General features: G+C 37.1%; 1 protein-coding gene across 2 annotated transcripts in view; it reads right to left on the bottom strand.

Moving 5' to 3' along the window:
- The window catches only part of BANK1 (B cell scaffold protein with ankyrin repeats 1), a 320,374-nt gene that overhangs the window by 162,478 nt on the left and 135,098 nt on the right, over positions 1–22,798 (bottom strand). For both annotated transcript variants that reach the window (XM_081597071.1, XM_081597082.1), the window contains exon 7: positions 12,110–12,306. In XM_081597071.1, the coding sequence (XP_081453197.1) occupies positions 12,110–12,306 (197 nt within the window). The remainder of the gene's footprint in view (positions 1–12,109; positions 12,307–22,798) is intronic.

Genomic DNA, 22,798 nt, shown 5'->3' with positions numbered 1-22,798 from the left:
CCTTCCATTTCAGGGTCTTTTGATATTTATGAAAATGTTTTGGACATTTTTATGTTCATCTATTTCATCATGTTCTGGGACACTACCTATCAGTTTATTTGTCATGAGCAATTTCAGCACCAGTGAGACTTTCTTTTGCTGGAGGTACTTTGCTCATCAAGTACACTGCCACCACAGGGCTTCAGCATTAAGCATTTATGATTTAGGGGGTGAGATTATTGCACAACTTCTCCCTTTACAAAGCAAATACCCCTTCTATGTTATATAAAAATGTAATTTTAACCAGGAGTTGAATTCATGTGTTTCCTTACAAATCCCATAACTCTTTTCTTCTAGAGAAGTCTACTAACTCCAACCAGAAAGGACTACATGCTGCTCCATGAGACCAATGTTTCACTTAAATACAATATGCTATAATATCCTGAATATTTATTCAGGATAAATATCTGTTTACTTCTTACATAACTACTTTGAGAAAAAAGTCTTCACATATGTTACCAAAGGCTGCTTTCAAAAATTAAAATAATTAAACAAAAACATTTAAAATCACTTGAGTTTAAGTCTGTTCAGATAGGGACAGCTTTCTCTCCTCTTTGGTTCCTAGGCTCCAATGCTCACTATCATTTTTTAAAATATGAAGCTCAGCAGAGTTATCAATATACTTGTGTACTAGAATATAAGTACAAAAGATGAAAATTAAAAGATAATGCATTGGTGGTATTTGATTTTAAGGAAGAATGAGATATGCAATACTTAAAAAAAATCATTAAATGGAGCTTAGTTGGGCTTAGGTGAGAAATATAGCTCTATCAGATTAGTGCACAATCTCCAACAAATAACAGTCTAATTTCCTGATCTGTAAAATAAGAGTAAAAATGTCAAACTCATACAGATTAGTATACTGATCTACTATGGAATCACCAAGCCTAATGCTTGATACAGGAGCACTCAATAAAGGCGAGCTTGTTTTATCTTCTTTCCTTTCCTTTCCTTTCTTGAGTCAGATCTATATGGAACAAAAAGAATGAGCTTGAGCTGAGTCATGTCTCAGGATACATTATAGGAACAAGGCCACTAATCTCAAGCAACTTACTTAAATCAGTACAACTCATATGAACAGCCAATTTATAATTTCATGGCGAATGATCCCAATCAAGAAAAGTAAAAATTACTTCCATTCTGATCTTGCAACTGGGGAATCCTCAACAATTATGCTACTGGTCAAAAAATGCAATTTATTTCTGAAAATAATATTATTCTGTTATCTGTTGTTAACAGTAGCCTCATGCTTAGTAATTGTTCATTAACTACACACTTATTGAATAGACAATAATGAACATAAAATGGAACTGTTTAGACCTCTGATACTCACAAGAGAAGTACATTATCTCTTTCCTTGTCATTTGCAATAAAATAAGAGGCATATAATTTATCATGATAAATTTATTGCATAATTTATCATAGTCCTTGCCATGTAAATGCCTACTGTTGCTAGGACAGATATTTTACCAATTAGAAAACTGGCATATCTTTTTCTAAGAAAATACATTTTAGTAAGAACAATATAAAAATAAAATCACAAAATATCTCTAGATGTTTAGATAAATAATGATAAATATGGTGGATAAAGTTTTAATGTATTGTGTTGGCCTGAATCTAGTCCTTAAAAGGATAAAAGTTGTTTGTGGAGGATTTGAAGAGAGACTCAAGAAGATTAGGTGTAGGTATTGACACTAAAACACTGGAATATTTGCCAAGATTAAAACTACTTGGCACTGTAATAATGAACAGCTTTGAATGTGTCTTTTACTAATGATAAGTTTCTGGAAGCTACAAGAATTTTTTCTGGTTTAATGTTTTTTGTATCCAAATTTTACTCCCCCATAGTCTCTTCTCTTAAAGAACTATAAGAAAATATTTATTTCTTATCTTGGACAAACATCTAAATAGCATTTAAAATTTTTTTCTTAGGATGAGAGTCATTACTATTGTTATTAATCAATAAACATTTATTATCTGCAACCTGGAAGACATTAGGTTAGATGCTATGGAGGATATGGAATAAACAGAGCATGACACTTGCCCCCAGGAACTGAAAAATTAATGTAATCAACACTAATTGGTTAATTCATTCAATGCTTATGCAGTGAACACATAGTGTTTGCCAAAAATTGTGTTAGATATTAAAGAACTGTGGTGAAGAGGTAAAACTATCTTGCCCTCATGGAATTCATAATCTATTGGAGAGACAGACATAAAAAACCAACAAGAAAATACAAATAAATAGCTTTTCACCAGTACTTACTTTAAACTACAAAAAGCCCCATGGAGAAATGGGTTCTCAGAAACGGAATAGTGGACAAATAATACATAATTACAGAAAACTTTTATTGAGTGCTTATTACTTATCAGGTACTCTAGCGCAGGTTTCATATGTACTTATGTTTATCATAACAATAGTACCAAAACAGGCCTTCATCTCCATTTTAGAAATGAGGAAGCCTAAGCAAGGAGAGATGAAGTGATTTACTTAGGGCATGTGCAGTGTGTGTATGATTCATGCGACTTGTGTCTGACCCACTGCAAACCCGTGGACTGTAGCCCACCAGGCTCCTCTGTCCATGAGATTTCCCAGGCAAGAATACTGGACTGGGTTGCATTTCCTACTCTAAGGGGTCTTCCAGACCCAGGGATCCAACCCGTGTCTCCTCCCTTGGCAGGTGGATTCTTTATCATTGAACACCTGGGAAACCCTTAGTCAGGGCACATGGCTGGAAAGCAGCGGAGCCAGTATTTAGGTAGCTCTGGAGCACAGGCCCTCAGCCTCTAGCACATAATGTTTCTAGATTAGGCTAAAGTGTGTGATGGAAATTAAACGTATAACAGTGGAGGTACATACCTACAGCCATTTTCTACGAAAGTTTCCTGGAATAGGTGGAGTTTGAATTGAGATTTTGGCATGGTTAGGAGATCAGGATATTTTATTTAGGAGGAAGGAATGTTTAGGTAAAGGGAATAACTTTTAATAATTAAATGAAGGGAGGACAAATGGACTTTGGTGGCTGAAGTGTATGCACGACTATGGGTGGGTCTACAATAGTTAGCTGGGCTAAGCCACAGTGGGCCCTCTGTGTGCAGCCTGACATGGCGTGATTTGAGGCCACCAAAACTGGGAAGGAAGACCTCCCTGGGGGCCTTTTCAGCCCAGTTGATCAAAAGGGAGATAAGGTATAAACCAAGAGAGCCATAGAGAGAATGAAAAGGCGGGAACAGATGTGATAGATGACATGTAAGTACAACTATTAGGATAACTTAATTGAATTGATAGTTGAATCACAGTAGTGTGAGGAAGAGGATGGCTATGAATGGGTTCAGGGTTAAGTCAGACATATTTTTAGCAGGGTGACTTTGGGAACAAGGTACTTCATCTCTACAAATCTATTTCCTCATCTGAAAAATGGAAAATAGTATATACATTCGTGACTCTCTAATTAGGAGTTGAAAATGACTTTCAAATTTTCACCAAGTAAATATTGCAGATAATTATGTCACTAGCCAGGATGAAAGAAAAGGAACATTTGGGTATGTTGAGATCTAGAGACCTGTAAGATGTCTTTGTGTACGCATTCAGTTTGCAAACTAAAACTGGAACCTTAATTCAGGAGGAAGGTCCAGGCTAAAGACAATGACTAGCTATCAATCATGAGAGAAGACTCTGTAGCAAGAACCACAGCTGATGGGGTAAGAGAAGGAAGTTAGAAAGGATCAGTGGAGATTTAGAAAAAAGACAGGGTCAGGGAATCCAGTGCCAAAGTTTCAGCCAGAGGATATCTGAGAGCAATCCAATGGATCAATCTACGGTAGATTACTCATGGCCTTTGACAGAGCAGCTTTAGTACTGGGCTGAATGCAAAGCTTGGGTTGTTAGGAGGAAAGAAATAAGTGAAATGAAAAGTCATTCTTTCAGTTAGTTCTGATCCTAACAAAGGGATCAAAGAGAAAGCAGGGCTGATGGGAATGTGTGTATTCAAACATGTTTGTTTAGGGAAGAGTCAACATAATGGGAGAGATTAACGATGATGGAGAGAGAGGTTATGATCGATGGTGAGGTCTCAAGTCAATATGAATAACAATAAATCAAAAGAAAATAAAGTGAATGCAATATCATTTATTGTGGATCTACTATACCTTTAATGTGTTCACATTAATGTCATCAAGTCCTAAAACACCCTGGAAGGAATTATTTTTCCTACTTGCAGATAAAGAAACTGAAGCTGAGAGAAAACAAAGAGGTTGCCCAAGGATGGAAATGTGGTGTTTGATGAAGTTAGGATTCAAACTGAACTTGGCTGAATCCCAAGACCAAAAGATAAAAATTTGACAAAGAAGATGAAGGAGTTGAGGGAGTTTAACGGGATGTTTGGAACTGCACAGTTAGGGCATCAAAACTGAGTTTGAGGACTTAGGGAAGAATAAAAATCTGTAATGTACCATTGTGGTGGATTTAATGCGATTTTAGAAAGAGATGGCTAAGCAGCTCCGAAAGCATAACTGAGACATGAATTTGTAATGCTTGCAGTCAAGTGCAGTTATGTGACTTGTTCCACTTTCTTCAGTTCTAACAGAACATCAATATTGAACAAAGGCCAGAATTCTAAAATTCACAGTAGGCTGGCCTATTAAAAATAAATGCTGAAGATAGCAGTTATGTTATTTGTCTATGAATACTCTAAACCTCAACTTGAAAAAATCCTGAATATAGAAAGAATATGAGCAACATATTTTTAAAAACATGGGATCCAGTTAAGCATATTACTGGGTCAGTGAGATCAAACAAATCCTTAAACTTGATACTTGCCTTTTTTTGCATCAGTGAATAAATACGTGCTGAGCATTTCCCCTGCAGCTGATGTTGGGAGGAGAGAGGAGTCTATTCCCCTCATCAGCTTCTAGACTTATAAGGAAGAAAAGTTATATAAGTAGAGTAAGGTATGCTGCCATTTAGAGAGAATTAGTATATACTAGTGTATGCTAAATTATATGTAATAATCCACTAGAGAATGAAACAGTATATAAGATATCAAATAAGCAAAGCCAAGATTGAGAGAAATAATGGGCCAAAAGGAATGAATGTTCACTGGGGTAAGCATAAAGCCTACATTCCTATAGCAGTCAGTCAATCATTGTGCTATATTAAGGATGGATGTTTCAGGTACTTCAGAATCTACCTCTTCTGTACTTTCATTCCAAACCCTTGACCATTTGAAAAGGATCAGAGTCACTATCAGGCAGACACTAGAGGGCAACAGAATCAATCTTCATCTCTCTCTCTTTCTGGCGCATGTGCACACACACACAGACACACTAGCCCACACTAGTCCACTGTCCACAGGTGTAAATATCAGTGTCAGGCCATGTCAATGAGAGTAAGATGTCACAAGAATCCCATCACGGATGTGAGCAAGAGAAACATTCAGTTAGGAGTCTTCCTGAAAAGTCTACTAGAGAAACTGCAAGGAAAATTGATTTTCTTTTCTGAAATTTTCATGAACATGATGTATCATTAAGATCTTATTTATATATGCACAAAACTACGTGGTTGAACACTGTGGTGGAGAAACAAGATGCTATCTGAATATTGTACGGATGTGAGAGTTGAACCATAAAGAAGGCTGAGCACTGAAGAATTGATGCTTTCAGACTGTGGAGCTGGAGAAGACTCTTGAGAGTCCCTTGGACAGCAAGGAGATCACACCAGTCAATCCTAAAGGAAATCAACCCTGAATGTATATTGGAAGGATTGATGCTGAGGTTGAAGTTCCAAAACTTTGGCTACCTGATGCGAACAGCCAACTCATTAGAAAAGAACCTGGTACTGGGAAAAATTTAGGGCATGAGGAGAAGAGGGTAACAGATGAGATGGTTGGATAGCATCATCGACTCAATGGACATGAGTTTGAGCAAACTCTGGGAGATAGTGAAGGACAGGGAAGCCTGGGGTGCTGCAGTCCACGGGGTTGCAAAAAGTTGGACATGACATAGCGACTGAACAACAACAACAAATATGCTTTAGCTCTCCAATTCCACAGCAAACCCACAGAGTAGGATGTATTTCCCTGTCTATTTATACATGATATAATCATTCTGTGAAATGTTTAAACTGATGGGAATAAATGGAGCAACATATTCAGGATAACACAACGAAATATCACTTTTTTGCTTAAAACATATTCTAATTTTTGTGGTGCACTTTCTCTGAAATCACAAAGTATCTCACAATCTGTAGCCAAGTTGCAGTTTAGTTTCAAATTTTCAGTTATTTTTGACTTAAAAGATAAGTTTTTAGAGGACGGAATTAGTTGTCAGTATTGCTACTTGATACCTGATATAGTCAGATTTTCTTAAGAGTCCTTTGAAGCAAACTGTGTTTCACACTGAATTGTGGATTTAAATACCAATCCTTTAGCTCTGTCCATCCACTTTTCATATTAATTATCTCAGAAGGCATGGTTAGAAACTTAAAATTGAGTGGTTTATTTAAAAGACTTTATGGGTTATAGAAATATATGGTATTCTTATCTATAATAGTACTGAAAGCATAAAACAAGTGTAGGTGTTAATTAGATAACTATCAAAGCATGAAGTGCCAAGTCTCACATTGTTGTTCTTTAGTTGCTAAGTCCTGTCCGACTCTTTTTGTGACCCCATGCACTGTCTCCTGCCAGGCTCCTCTGTCCATGGGATTTCCAGTATTTTCAAAAATACTGGAGAGGGTTGCTATTTCCATCTCCAGGGGATCTTCCCAACCCAGGGATCAAACCTGCATCTCCTGGATTGGCAGGAAGATTCTTTAAGCTACCTATTAATAATGAAAGGCTATGCTCATAGATTGTGTATAAATTATTAACCTTTCGAAGTAAAAAGTGACATGAAGAAATGTCAGGAAAGTGATTTGAGCCCCTTCTTCTCTGCTTCCTCCTTCTTCCTTCTTTATCTAGCTAACACTAAGATATGGATGGCACTCGTATGTTTATGAATGTTTGCTAAGGAGTCTCTTTTTTTTTTCTTTATTTTTAAAAATCACGATTGGCTTTTTCTTCTACCAATTTTATTCAGTCACGACCAAACTCACTGTGCTGTAATACCCTCTGAGATTCTAAAATGAACAGTGTTTCACTGATGGAGGATTAGGAACAATTGAAGAAATCAGTAAATCAGTTAGGGGTATGTTTGAATTTAAAAATATATATTTCTGCAGTGCAGAAGTATGGTCAATTGGTGGATTATAAATCTCAAACTGAAAGAATATCTATTCCTATAAACAATTCTGAAAAACAGTTCATGGAACATTTGAATGCATATGTGACAACTCTGAGATCTATCAGAATGTGATTATAATATTAAAGCTGTATAAATATTATGAAAGAAACAATAAAGCAGTTTAGCAATGCAAATAGATTGCATTTTCTCTATTAAGTTTAGATATACTCTTAAAAAGACATACTATTATAATTTATATTATAAAATTTCAACATGTGTTTATCTGACATACTTTCACTAAGCAGATAAGATTATTGGATTTATTTTAAATAAAATTGGTCATCAGAAGAATATTAGAAGAATAAATCAATAGGAAACACCCTTTACCATGTATGTCACAAGCTAATTCATACATTCCTATTTCCTTAACCACACAATTACAAAAGAACCTTTGGTAGCTTGCAAAATTACTGTACCTAAAACTATTCATAGCCAAAAAATGTGCTGATAAAAATGCTGTCCCTAACAACAACTATAGGCACTTTCTTCAGCTATCAGTTCAGTCCAGTCACTCAGTCGTGTCCGACTCTTTGCGACCCCATGAATCGCAGCAAGCCAGGCCTCCCTGTCCATCACCAACTCCCGGAGTCTACCCAAACCCATGTCCATCGAGTCAGTGATGCCATCCAACCATCTCATCCTCTGTCGTCCCCTTCTCCTCCTGCCCCCAATCCTTCCCAGCATCAGGGTCTTTTCCAATGAGTCAACTCTTTGCATGAGGTGGCCAAAGTATTGGAGTTTCAGCTTCAACATCAGTCCTTCCAATGAACAACCAGGACTGATCTCCTTTAGGATGGACTGGTTGGATCTCCTAGCAGTCCAAGGGACTCTCAAGACTCTTCTCCAACACCATAATTCAAAAGCATCAATTCTTCGGCGCTCAGCTTTCTTCACAGTACAACTCTCACATCCATACATGACTACTGGAAAAACCATAGCCTTGACTAGACGGACCTTTGTTGGCAAAGTAATGTCTCTGCTTTTAAATATGCTATCTAGGTTGGCCATAACTTTCCTTCCAAGCAGAAAGCGTCTTTTAATTCTATAGCTGCAGTCACCATCTGCAGTGATTTTGGAGCCCCCAAAAATAAAGTCTGACACTGTTTCCACTGTTTCCCCATCTATTTCCCACGAAGTGATGGGACCAGATGCCATGATCTTAGTTTTCTGAATGTTAAGCTTTAAGCCAACTTTTGCACTCTCCTCTTTCACTTTCCGGAGAAGGCAATGGCACCCCACTCCAGTACTCTTGCCTGGAAAATCCCATGGATGGAGGAGCCTGGTAGGCTACAGTCCATGGGGTTGCTAAGAGTCAGACATGACTGAGCGACTTCACTTTCACTTTTCCCTTTCATGCACTGGAGAAGGAAATGGCAGCCCACTTCAGTATTCTTGCCTGGAGAATCCTAGGGACTGCGGAGCCTGGTGGGCTGCCGTCCATGGGATCGCACAGAGTCGGACACGACTGAAGCGACTTAGCAGCTTTCACTTTCATCAAGATGCTCTTTAGTTCTTCTTCGCTTTCTGCCATAAGGGTGGTGTCATCTGCATATCTGAGGTTATTGATATTTCTCCCGGCAATCTTGATTCCAGCTTGTGCTTCTTCCAGCCCAGTGTTTCTCATGATGTACTCTGCATATAAGTTAAATAAGCAGGGTGACAATATTCAGCCTTGACGTACTCCTTTTCCTATTTGGAACAGTCTGTTGTTCCATGTCCAGTTCTAACTGTTGCTTCCTGACCTGCATACAGGTTTCTCAAGAAATAGGTCAGATGGTCTGGTATTCCCAACTCTTTAAGAATTTTCCACAGTTTATTGTGATCCACACAGTCAAAGGCTTTGGCATAGTCAATTAAGCAGAAATAGATGTTTTTCTGGAACTCTCTTGCTTTTTCGATGATCCAGCAGATGTTGGCAATTTGATCTCTGGTTCCTCTGCCTTTTCTAAAACCAGCTTGAACATCTGGAAGTTCACGGTTCACGTATTGCTGAAGCCTGGCTTGGAGAATCTTGAGCATTACTTTACTAGCATGTGAGATGAGTGCAATTGTGCGGCAGTTCGAGCATTCTTTGGCATTGCCTTTCTTTGGGATTGGAATGAAAACTGACCTTTTCCAGTCCTGTGGCCACTGCTGAGTTTTCCCAATTTGCTGGCATATTGAGTGTAGCACTTTCACAACATCATCTTTGAGGATTTGAAATAGCTCAACTGGAATTCCATCACCTCCACTAGCTTTGTTCGTAGTGATGCTTTCTAAAGCCCACTTGACTTCACATTCCAGGATGTCTGGCTCTAGGTGAGTGATCACACCATCATGGTTATCTGGGTCATGAACATCTTTTTTGTACAGTTCTTCTGTGTATTCCTGCCACCTCTTCTTAATATCTTCTGCTTCTATTAGGTCCATACCATTTCTGTCCTTTATCGAGCCCGTCTTTGCATGAAATGTTCCCTTGGTATCTCTAATTTTCTTGAAGAGATCTCTAGTCTTTCCCATTCTGTTGTTTTCCTCTATTTCTTTGCAGTGATCATTGAGGAAGGCTTTCTTATCTGTCCTTGCTATTCTTTGGAACTCTCCATTCAGATGGGAATATCTTTCCTTTTCACTTTTGCTTTTCACTTCTCTTCTTTTCACAGTGCACATACATTTGCAAAATAATTTTGCTCCATCCTAGCTATAATGGCAATGTCTACTATAGACATACTGGCAAAATGCAACTACTAACAAAAAGACAGAATACAAACAAGAGTTTGTCAAATTTAATAGAATAATTATCAAGTATGACCCTGCAAAATTAGAATGCAGCCACAGTGAAACAGTAAATATTAAGTCGCCTAAAGACAATGATATCAATCAAATATCAATGCTATTATTGCAGAAGCAAAGGTATAAATACCCAGAGGATGTGAGAGAGAAAAATTTATTTTCCACGTCCATCGAATCCTACCCTCATACTAGCTTTCATACCTACTGTTATTATTTAGTACTATATTATTTATGAGGCATGTGTAGTGTGCATAGGGCTGCATCTGTTAAAGTTGAGTTCTCACCGGAGAACCAGAAGTGGTCGCATCTCCCTTTGAAAGTCAATTTATCTTAGAAAGTAACCCTGGATTTGAAAACTTTCAAGAGGAATTTTAAGCCCAACAGTGGTTAAAATTTTGAGAATAAAGTTGTGTAGAACTGAGTACCCAGGATGTAATGAACAATAGTATTGTGTGTCAATGTACAAGGTTGAATTGACTCATTGACTTACCTGGCATGTTGCATTGGTCAATGACTACACATGGTGGATAATGACTAAAATGACTATACTCACCAGATATGTGACAATCACTATCTAAAACCTTTCCAGGAATAAAAATTATGCTTATTCCTCATTTGAAGGACATATAAGATTAAAAAGTAGTTTATTAATTTCTGTATATATTTTTGTATTAATTTCTGTATTCTTTTACAAGCAAAAGATATCCTATTGTAATTCCAGATAGTGGATGATACCAATACTCCCCAATGACCATTTGATATTTTTAAAAGTGGGGAAAAAAGTTAGATTGGTTATCATTTTGTCCTCTGGAAATAAGAAATACTGATGATTTTCATTAGTCTGATATTATAGTGACTTAATCTAATAATCAGAATATATGCTAAAATGACCAGAAGCATTTCAATGTTCTCTCTTAACTGTTCACTGGCAATAAAATTATTTATCTTTTGAGAAACCAAAGACAAATTTTGACATATCCACCAACAGAGTAAGTGCTTACTATATTTTCCTAAGAGCCATCAGAAGTATTATAATTCACTTTCTCAAGCAAAATGTGCACATCTTTGTTACAAACAGAAAATAATTGTTTTTCTAAATTTGACTATGGAAACACAAAGTGTGTTTTTTGTACTAACGTGGCATCCTCTCCTTCAAAATCATCCCTTGTGAACAAAGAAAGTAGCATAGACATATATACACTGTCAAGTGTAAAACACCTGGTGGGAAGCTGCTGTATAACACAGGGAGCCCAGCCTGGAGCTCTGTGATGATCTAGAGGGGTAGGCTAGGGGGAGGGAAGGGAGGCTCAAGAGCGAGGTGATATATGCAAAACTGTGGTGATTCGCATTGCTGCATGGCATAAACCAACACAACACCTTGTAAAGCAATTTTCCTCCCATTAAAAAATAAAAATAAAAGCTGCAAAAAGAATTGTCCCTTGGTTTCATTCTTACAAAGCTAATATCCTTCAAAGGGTGTTCTAAAATTTGGGGCTTCAAGCTCAAGCTATACAAAAAGCAACTGGGACTTAACAGAGAAAAGGAATCACATACCAGAAACAAACTTAAGCAACATGAGTTAGTTTTTTATTGGATAGACTTTTTGAATGGTTATCAAAATGTATTCCTTTAACCTAATGAATATTTATCTCATTGCATGGGCCTAATAATGCCTTCCTTAAGACTTTTGAACAAAAGACTAAAGGTAACGGGTTTTCATTTCCTTTGTATCAACTCTTTTCCAATACCCAACAGGTTATTTGGAAGCCAGAAAGGCCAGATAAGTTTCAAAAAGGGTTATTTAGGGGTGGGAGTATGGAATCAGAGCTGGTTCAGGGCAATATTAAAATAAGTGGACTAATCTTGCAAAATGCTTAAGACAACCAATGACTCAGAACCAAAAGATAGCACAAACTAGCCGTATAGTTACATCACTGTCAAAAGAGCAATGTACATGTACAAACACACACTAATTTTATAAAAACAATTTTAGAGATAAAATGGAAAAAAAACAACTTACTGAAAAGTCTTCAAAGATTTTCTTGAGTTCTTCATGACCATGTCTTTCAGCAATATGTGCTGGATCTGAACCTTCCAAATTTTTAATCTTAGATGCCTGGGTTGCTCCTGAACATTGAAGCAAATGAACAGCCAAGTTCTTCAATCCAAATTTTGCTGCACAGTGGAGAAGAGTTGGAAGTTCTTTGAAATAAGAATCTGAAATAAGCAAAACAGAATAATTTTTTTCATCACATTTGGAACCACATATGAGAAAGTCAAACACAATCTATTCTTAAAAATAATTCCCACAAAGCATTGCTGACTTTTAGGGTGATTTTGCAAATAAGAAACCATCAATGGTTTTTAGCAGTGTAGACTCTCCCCTTTCTATTCCTCATCTTAAATCAAGAATACATCAATATTCTCACTAGCATTAGTGCCTCTCCCTTACTTGTGCGGTAAGTTTAATATAGAAAGGCATATCAACCTCAAATGAAAAACAAAACAAAAACATTACATTGTAAAAACTCCTTTTCAATGTATCTCAGTATTAACCAAATACTTAAATAACAAATAAATTCCTCTATAAGAACTTTTTTGTGTTTTCTACTTCCATGCCTACTTTGTTTCCTTTTGAAGTTGAAATGAACATGAAGTTCCAGGAGGGGTCATGTCAGATTTCTGTGTGAGTTTTTTCTTTCAAAAAGTAACTGCAACAGCAAATACAGGTAGGTACTTTTATAAAAATCTTCAGTATGGAAATTTCCATTAGGATTTTACAGGTTTCATGTCAATGTTTTGGGGTTTGAATTTCCTAATTACATATTAGCTATTAGTTAGAAGACATGTGTTAATTATGCATAATTATAAAATGATGAATGCAAATTTACCCCAATGATAATACACACATGTACACGAACTGATGAGTGATGGTTTATTATTATTCTATAGTTTCACACCTTGCTAGAAAAACTGTTATAGAAATTACATATCACCTCACTTTAATAGCTGTGGCATTATTAGAAGCAAGCAATTTGAACATTTATAGTAACAGAAACAAAAGTATCAAAGCAGAAGTCAATTCAGTTCAGTTCAGTTCAGTCGCTCAGTCGTGTCCGACTCTTTGCGACCCCATGAATCGCAGCACGCCATCTTTCAGCAAAATTCTGAAGCAGTGAAAACAGCCATCTCATAATGTTTTGGAAAATTGTGAATCTGGCCTCATTTATCTCTTTGCTATTTTGTAGACCAAAAAAAAAAAAAAAAAGGAAGAGAGAGGGGATCTAAACTTGGTGCTTTCAATTCACTTGGATGTGTGGGTGTTTGAGGGCTAAATAAATTATTTAGTTTGTTGGTTTGCATGTTTAAACAGGAAACACAACAAAACAAAAACCTTTAGAACATGTTAAAGACTTCCAGTAAGGAAATATTTTATCCTTCAAAATGTGTTAGAACTAAATGGCTGTAGGTAGATCTATGATTGAATTTCAATGACAAGAGCACTGGTCCCTTTTTATATGGTGTGCAGTTAGTAAAAAATTATCAAGTATTTTATAAAGATGAGCTTATAATAGCTGAAACTGTTCAAGGTAGGCAGCAATTTTCAAACTAAAAATAATGTATTTTCTTAAAAAGGAATGAAGATGTAATTTTCTATTTATTTTCATTTAAATAAGCTATAAAATGATTTTCTGCTATAATTAAACCAAACCAAAGTTAGTAAAGAAAACTATTTGCATGATGTCAGATTTTTACATGCCCTTGGCCATCTTTCTCTTTGTTACACCATCATCACTTGCCAGTCAATGCCTTATGCATTGTTCCTGCACATTGCTATTCTGGCATACTTTTGAATCACAGTTATTGCAGCACAAAATATTATTTTCATTAAATAAGTGTTTAATCATTATATAAATACATTCACCTTTTAGCCTGTTTGTAAATTTCTCAAGTTTAAGGTGATATAGTATTGGAAACAACTACGATAAGCGTCATTAAGAATCTCTCTTTTTAGACAACAGGAAGAATAAAAAAGACAGTGACCAAGTGGACATGGTTTTTCAGGGCTCATTTCTTGACAGTTTTGATATTCTGAACCATGTTTTCTGGAACATAAAAGGAAGAAGTTCTGCTGATTTAAGATTATGCTGCGTATACTAAATGGGACTACAGGCTTGCAGGCTGGTTCCTTTATTTTCCATTTCTTTATTTCATTTTTAGTTGTAGCCGAAAATCCACTAACCTACTAGAAGGCTTTGTGAAGTTATAGACATGAAAAAGCTTTGGAAGTCATCTTTCCAGTTTCCTACCCAGTAAGAGAATTGCCTTCCTACAGTCTGTAAGAGACGATCTTCCACGTACTGCCTGCATAGCTCTAATGATCGAGCGTTTTTTACTTTCTAAGGCACCTGTTTCTTGATTAGACAACACTGATCACTAGACATTTTTACTTCTGTTGAGGTGAAATGTATTTCCTCTAAATTATCTGATCTCCATATCCGTTGGGATATACAGAACATGATCCTTATGAAAGCGTGGACTTAGAATCAGCTGGCTTTGCCATATATTCACTGTGTGAAGTTTCAGCAAGCCACTCAGTAATTTGAGCCCAGCTGTATTTCCGCATCTCAGTATTTCAGCACCCAAGTTTGTAGGGCTATCGACATAATTAAATGACAACATATTTTAAAACGTGATGACAACATATTTTAAAACGTGCCCACAAAAGTGTCTTAGTTTCCTTTCCTTTCTCTCTTTTGCATCAAATGGTTTAAAGCTTCCTTGTCCTAATTCACCTTTGCCCCAGCCTTATGATCACAAATTCTTTTCACTATTCCAACTAGTTATCATCCTAAGAGACTGACTCCACTTTTAAAATGGTGGATCTGTTTGAAACCTGCCCCAATGTGATCATTATAGCCATCCCTTTCATGGTCTTGGATGAGGTTATTTCTTCTCCTTAGTTTCATTATGTAAGAAATGCTCAGCTTGCTAACGTACATGACCAATAATTAGAAAATTTCTAATTTAAGTTTTTTTTAAAAAAATTAATATATGGCAGAGTTAACATTTCAAAGAGTTAAGATGTTTTGTAGGAGTAATATTAGTTGTTTTAATACTAATTAGGTCATGACCTCTAGCATTATTTTTCAGGACATGAAGTTAAATATACTCAGTGTATGTGTATATATTATTATATTAGTATACATATTACATTTATATATGAATAAAGGCATTCATGTCAATAAAGGTATAATTATGCTAAGAAATAGTTTGGGTTTTCTGGTATCATGCTTTTTATAAAGTCATACTTTTATATTTTACCTTGATTTGATTACTATAAGAATTTGAGACAAGAATGAATTGCTCTGTGTAGGATACAAGCACGTTTGTAACAGTGTAAGATAAGAAAGTTCTTTATCTTATACAAACAAACAAACAAACCTTGTTGGGTGAGCCTATCCTCTCTCCTGGGCATTCACTCAGTGTCAGAGAATGCATACATGCATGGTTAGTTGCTAAGTTATGTCTGTCTGACTCTTTGTGGCCCCACAGACTGTAGCCCACCAGGCTCCTCTGTCCATGGAATTCTCCAGGCAAGACTACTGGAGTGGGTTGCCATTTCCTACTCCAGGGGATTTTCCCAACCCAGGGATCAAACCTGTGTCTCTTAAGTCGCCTGTATTGGAAGGTGGATTCTTTATTACTGAGCCACCTGAAAAGCCATCAGAGAATGAGTGCTGATCAAAGGTGACTCGGGATCATTGCAATCTATCCCTTGCTCTTCTGCAGTGCTTAATTTTATTCTAGACCACATGATTACTAATGTTTTTGCTTACAGATATTTATGTTTTGATTGCTTTTGAAAAATTATAGAAGTGTAATTTCACTGATCACGAGTTTTATGAGTTTTGACAGTTATACATATCTACATAACCACCACCCAAAACAAGCTGAAGAAACTTTAATCACCATCACAAGTTCCCTTCTATTTCATTCGAGTCAATTCTCCACTTCAGAGGAAACTACTGTCTAATTTTTCTCAAAACAGATGAGTTTTATTTCATCTAGTATTTTACAACTGGAATCATACAGTATATACTCTTGCATTCCATTCTCTTCTGTCCTCTATTTCTGATGAGAAGTCAGGTGTAATTCTTATTGTTTTCCTGTATGGCATGTGCTTTCCTCAAGACACACATCCCTACCTCAACTCCTACCCCAGCTACTTTTATGATTTTCTCTTTATCTTTGATTTTTATAAGTTTAACTCTGGGGTAGGTAGGTATAACATTTTTGTATATAATCTGCTAGGGGGTTACAGGGATGATTGAATCTATGGTTTAATGTTATTCATCAATTTTGGATCATTCCCCAGCCTTTAGTTCTTCAAATATTTTCCTGCTCATTCTCTCTCTTTACTCTGAGAATTCAACTACACATATGCTTGATTATGTAGTATTATCCCATAGACCTCGAGTCAAAACTGAGTAGATGAGCTGAGTTTGTTCTTCTTTTAAGGCTTTACTTAGACTCTGGATTTTTCATCTTTTTCAGTTTGAATAATTTATTTTGACTGTCTTCAAGTAAACTGATTCTTTTCTCTTTTTTTCTACAATTATGCCCATCTAATAGCCAAAAATTTTCTGATATTATGTTTCTAGAATTTCTTTTTAAATTATAATTTCCATTGCTCTGATGAAATTTCCATCTCTTTATGCATTTGTACCATTTTATAATAGATTCTGTAACATACATATCATAATTATTTTAACATTCCTATTTGATCATTTCAACATCTGGAGCATTTCTATGTTTGCCTCTAGTGACTATCTTCTCTTGACCACAGGTCATCTTTAATTCCTTCTTTGTATTTCTTGTAATTTTATATCAGGTGCTGAACAATGTACTAAAGGATTAAGGTAAATAATATCTACCCAGGAAAAGGCACACCCTTTCTTCAGTCAGACAACTAGACTTGAAAGCTGACTCAAACTAATCTGTAGATGAGCTGAGCTTGGTCCTTTTTGTGTGACTTCACTTAGATTTAGTTAATCACTGGCTTCAAATACTTTGAGGGCAGAACCATAACTTTCTTGCACAGCTTGGGATCTAAGCTTCGGTGAGACTCAAGAAATCTCTGTTGCTCTACAGACTGGCTGTCAGCCTTTGGGTAACTGGATGGTTCTTTTTCCTCTCAAGTTCTGCCTCCAGAAGTTTTCACATTAGAATATCTCACTCAGATTTTGTGCAGCCTCTGTATACACCCAAATAGGGGATATTATTCCACTTTTATGACTCTGCATATTTAGAATCTGTTTGCTGCTGCTTTCCATACAGTAAAAGCTTTGATGGAATTTGTTTCAGCAACTCTGTCCCACTCCTGCTCTTTAGCAGCCACTAGTGGTCCAAGAACTGAGAACTTCCAGATGTACAAGTAGGGTTTAGAAAAGGCAGAGAAACCAGAGATCAAATTGCCAACATTTGTTGCATCATAGAGAAAACAAGGGAATTCCAGAAAAACACTGACTTCTGCTTCATTGACTATGCTAAAGGCTTTGATTGTGTGGATCACAACAAACTGTAGAAAATTCTTAGAGATGGGAATACCAGACCACCTTACCTGTCTCCTGAGAAACCTGTACGCAAGTCAAAGAGCAACAGTTAGAATCAGACATGGAAAAGCTGACTGGTTCCAAATTGGAAAAGAAGTATGTCAATGCTGTATATTGTCACCCTGTTTATTTAGCATATATGTATAGTATATCATGTGAAATGCCAGACTGGATGAATCACAAGCTAAAATCAAGACTGCCAGGAGAAATATCAACAACCTCAGATATGCATATGATAACACTGTAATGACAGAAAGTAAAGAGTCTCCTGATGAGGGTGAAACAGGAGAGTGACAAAGCTGGCCTAAAATGCAACATTTAGAAAACCAAGGTCATAGCATCCAGTTCCATCACTTCATGGCAAATAGAAGGGGAAAAAGTGGAAGCAGTGACAGACTTTATTTTCTTGGATTCCAAATCATCACAGCCATGAAATTAAAAGGCACTTGCCCCTTGGAATGAAAGTTATAACACACCTAGACAGTATATTAAAAATCAGGGACATCACTTTGCTGACAAAGGCTCATCTAGTCAAAGTTATGGTTTTTCTAGTAGTCATGTAGAGATGTGAGAGTTGGACCATAAAGAAGGCTGAGCACCAAAAAACTGATGCTTTTGAACTGCAGTGCTAGAGAATACTCTTGAGAGTCCTTTAGACTGCAAGGAGATCAAACCAATCAATCAATCCTAAAGGAAATCAACCCTGAATATTCATTGGAAGAACTGATGCTGAAGCTCAAGCTCCAATACTCTGGCCATCAGATGCAAAGAGCCAATTCATTGGAAAAGATTCTGATGTAGGGAAAAATTGAAAGTAAAAGGAGAAGGGGGTGGCAGAGGATGAGATGGTTAGACAGCTTCTCCGACTTAATGGACATGAATTTGAGTGAACTCTGGGAAATAGGGAAGGACAGGGGAGCCTGGCGTGCTGCAGTCCATAGGCTCGCAAAGAGTCAGACACAACTGAGAGACTGAACAAGTGGTCCTCAGGTATTTTAAGGGTCTCTCTTGACCTACTGCCCTCCTCCAGTATCGGTATACTGGCTTTGTGCACTTAAGACAACTTACAAAAGAGTTAGTGGGTGATGCAGACCCACTCTGTAATGGGGGCTCTTTGGGATTTTCTTTTTTTTTGATTTATTTTATTTTATTTTTTTTAATTAATTTATTTATTTACTTTTTTACTTTACAATATTGTATTGGTTTTGCCATACATTGACATGAATCTGCCATGGGTGTACATGTGTTCCCCATCCAGAACCCCCCCTCCTACCTCCCTCCCCATCCCACCCCTCTGGGTCATCCCAATGCACCAGCCCCAAGCACTCTATATCATGCATCAAACCTGGACTGGCGATTCATTTCCCATATGATAATTTACATGCTTCAATGCCATTCTCCCATATCATCCCACCCTCGCCATCTCCCATAGAGTCCAAAAGACTTCTATACATCTGTGTCTCTTTTGCTGTCTCGCATACAGGGTTATCGTTACCATCTTTCTAAATTCCATATATATGTGTTAGTATACTGTATTGGTGTTTTTCTTTCTGCCTTACTTCACTCTGTATATTAGGCTCCAATTTCACCCACTTCATTTGAACTGATTTGAATGTATTCTTTTTAGTGGCTGAGTAATATTCCATTGGGTATATGTACCAAAGCTTTCTTATCCATTCGTCTGCTGATGGACATCTTTGCTTCCATGTCCTGGCTATTATAAACAGTACTGTGATGAACATTGGGGTACATGTGTCTCTTTCAATTCTGGTTTCCTCGGTGTGTATACCCAGCAGTGGGATTGCTGGGTCATATAGCAGTTCTATTTCTAGTTTTTTAAGGAATCTCCACACTGTTCTCCATAGTGGCTGTACTAGTTTGCATTCCCATCAACAGTGTAAGAGGGTTCCCTTTTCTCCACACCCTCTCCAGTATTTATTGCTTGTAGACTTTTGGATAGCAGCCATTCTGACTGGCGTGAAATAGTACCTCACTGTGGTTTTGATTTGCATTTCTCTGATAATGAGTGATGCTGAGCATCTTTCCATGTGTTTGTTAGCCATCTGTATGTCTTCTTTGGAGAAATGTCTTTTTAGTTTTTTGGCCCACTTTTTGATTGGGTCGTTTATTTTTCTGGAATTGAGCTGTAGGAGTTTCTGGTACATTTTTGAGATTAATTCTTTGTCCATCGCTTCATTTGAAACTTGCTAGAGCTAATCAATGAATATAGTAAAGTTGCAGGATATAAAATCAACACACAGAAATCCCTTGCATTCCTATACACCAATAATGAGAAAACAGAAAGAGAAATTAAGGAAACAATTCCATTCACCATTGCAATGAAAAGAATAAAATACTTAGGAATATATCTACCTAAAGAAACAAAAGACCTATATATAGAAAACTATAAAACACTGGTGAAAGAAATCAAAGAGGACACAAATAGATGGAGAAATATACAGTGTTCATGGATCCGAAGAATCAATATAATGAAAATGAGTATATTACCCAAAGCAATCTATAGATTCAATGCAATCCCTATCAAGCTACCAACGGTATTTTTCAGAGAACTAGAACAAATAATTTCACAATTTGTATGGAAATACAAAAAACCTCGAATAGTCAAAGCAATCTTGAGAAAGAAGAATCAAACTGGAGGAATCAACCTGCCTGACTTTAGGCTCTACTGTAAAGCCACAGTCATCAAGACAGTATGGTACTGGCACAAAGACAGAAATACAGATCAGTGGAACAAAATAGAAAGCCCAGAGATAAATCCACGCACCTATGGACACCTTATCTTTGACAAAGGAGGCAAGAATATACAATGGAGAAAAGACAATCTCTTTTAACAAGTGGTGATGGGAAAACTGGTCAACCACTTGTAAAAGGATGAAACTCAAACACTTTCTGACCCCATACACAAAAATAAACTCAAAATGGATTAAAGATCTAAACATAACACCAGAAACTATAAAACTCCTAGAGGAAAACATAGGCAAAACACTCTCTGACATAAACCACAGCAGGATCCTCTATGTCCCACCTCCCAGAATATTGGAAATAAAAGCAAAAATAAACAAATGGGACCTAATTAAAATTAAAAGCTTCTGCACAACAAAGGAAACTATAAGCAAGGTGAAAAGACAGCCTTCAGAATGGGATAAAATAATAGCAAACGAAGCAACGGACAAAGAATTAATCTCAAAAATATACAAGCAACTCCTGCAGCACTTTGGGATTTTCATTCATCACACTTGCTTAAGTATAGCCATTAAATATTTGCTAAATATTCAGCTGGTTTTTCTTTACTCCTCATCTATAGTGAGTTCTTGTCTTTTTGCTCTGTAAGGGATGAAGGAAGTTATGAGTTGCTTCTCTATCGTGAAGGGCTTGTTCTTTCCTGGAACTTAGTTCGTTCAGATTTCTTTTGTCATTCATTTTCTGCTGTATTTAAAAAAGCTACTATGATTTTGAAGATCATCTTGCTTGTTATTCCTATCACAGTAAGAATAGTAGACTCTTATGTTGTTGTACATCTTTTTTTTTAAATTAATTTATTTATTTTAGTTGGAGGCTAATTAGTTTACAATATTGTAGTGGCTTTTGCCATACATTGACATGAGTCAGCCATGGGTTTACATGTGTTCCCCATCCAGAACGCTCCTCCCAACTCCCTGCCCATCAGAAGCCAAAGTCCTATGAGACCTAAAGATCTTAAGTTTATCATTTCTTAAATTCACAGCATTTGTTTTGTAAATAGTTTATTAATCTCACCTATTAGATTAAAATAATAGATTCTTTAGTTCAGTTCAGTCGCTCAGTCATGTCCGACTCTTTGCAACCCCATGAATTGCAGCACACCAGGCCTCTCTGTCCATCACCAACTCCCGGAGTCTACCCAAACCCATGTCCATCGAGTCGGTGATGCCATCCAACCATCTCATCCTCTGTCGTCCCCTTCTCCTCCTGCCCTCAATCCTACCCAGCATTAGGGTCTTTTCCAATGAGTCAACCCTTCACATGAGGTGGCCAAAGTATTGGCATTTCAGCTTCAACATCAGTCCTTCCAATGAACACCCAGGATCGATCTCTTTTAGGATGGATTGACTGGATCTCCTTGCAGTCCAAGGGACTCTCAAGAGTCTTCTCCAACACCACAGTTCAAAAGCATCAATTCTGCAGTGCTCAGCTTTCTTCACCGTCCAACTCTCACATCCATACATGACCACTGGAAAAACCATAGCCTTGACTAGACAGACTTTTGTTGGTAAAGTAATGTCTCTGCTTTTAAATGTGCTATCTAGGTTGGCCATAACCTTCCTTCCAAGGAGTAAGCGTCTTTTAATTTCATGGCTGCAATCACCATCAGCAGTGATTTTGGAGCCCAAAAAAATAAACTCTGACACTGTTTCCACTGTTAAGAAGATATCAAAAAAAAACTTTTAGAGTATACTTAATCTGTAGTATACATCTATTTCATTTCATGGCAATTTTCATTTAATCAAGATTCTTTGTTTGTTTCTATTGCTGTTGTTCATTTGCTAAGTCTGTTTATTTCCAACTCTGTGACCCCATGGACAGCAGCAGGCCAGGCTTCTCTGTCCTTCACTATCTTCCAGAGTTCACTCAAATTCATGTCCATTTAGGCGATGCTGTGTAACCATTTCATCCTCTGCCACTCCCCTCTCCATTTTGCCTTCAGTCTTTCCCAGCATTAGGGTCTTTTTCAGTGAGTCGGCTCTTCACATCAGGAGCCCAGAGTATTGGAGCTTGAGCTTCAGCATCAGTCTTTCCAATGAATAATCAGGGTTGATTTCCTTTAGGATTGACTGGTTTAATCTCCTTACAGTCTAAGAGACTCTCAAGAGTCTTCTCTAGCATCACAATTCAGAAGCATCAATTCTTTAGTGCTCAGTCTTCTTTATAGTCCATCTCACATACATATGGGCTTCCCTGGTGGCTCAGCTGGTAAAGAATCCACCTGCAATGGGGAAGACCTGGGTTCAATCCCTGGGTTGGAAAGATTCTCTGGAGAAGGGAATGGCTACCCACTCCAGTATTCTGGCCTGGAGAATTTCATGGACTGTATA

This window comes from Giraffa tippelskirchi, chromosome 1 (assembly GCF_054371585.1).
Source record: "Giraffa tippelskirchi isolate mGirTip1 chromosome 1, T2T-mGirTip1v1.2.pri, whole genome shotgun sequence".
Classification (NCBI taxonomy): domain Eukaryota; kingdom Metazoa; phylum Chordata; class Mammalia; order Artiodactyla; family Giraffidae; genus Giraffa; species Giraffa tippelskirchi.
The sequence above is the reverse complement of the archived record's forward strand: the minus strand, read 5'-3'. Positions and strand labels throughout refer to the sequence as shown.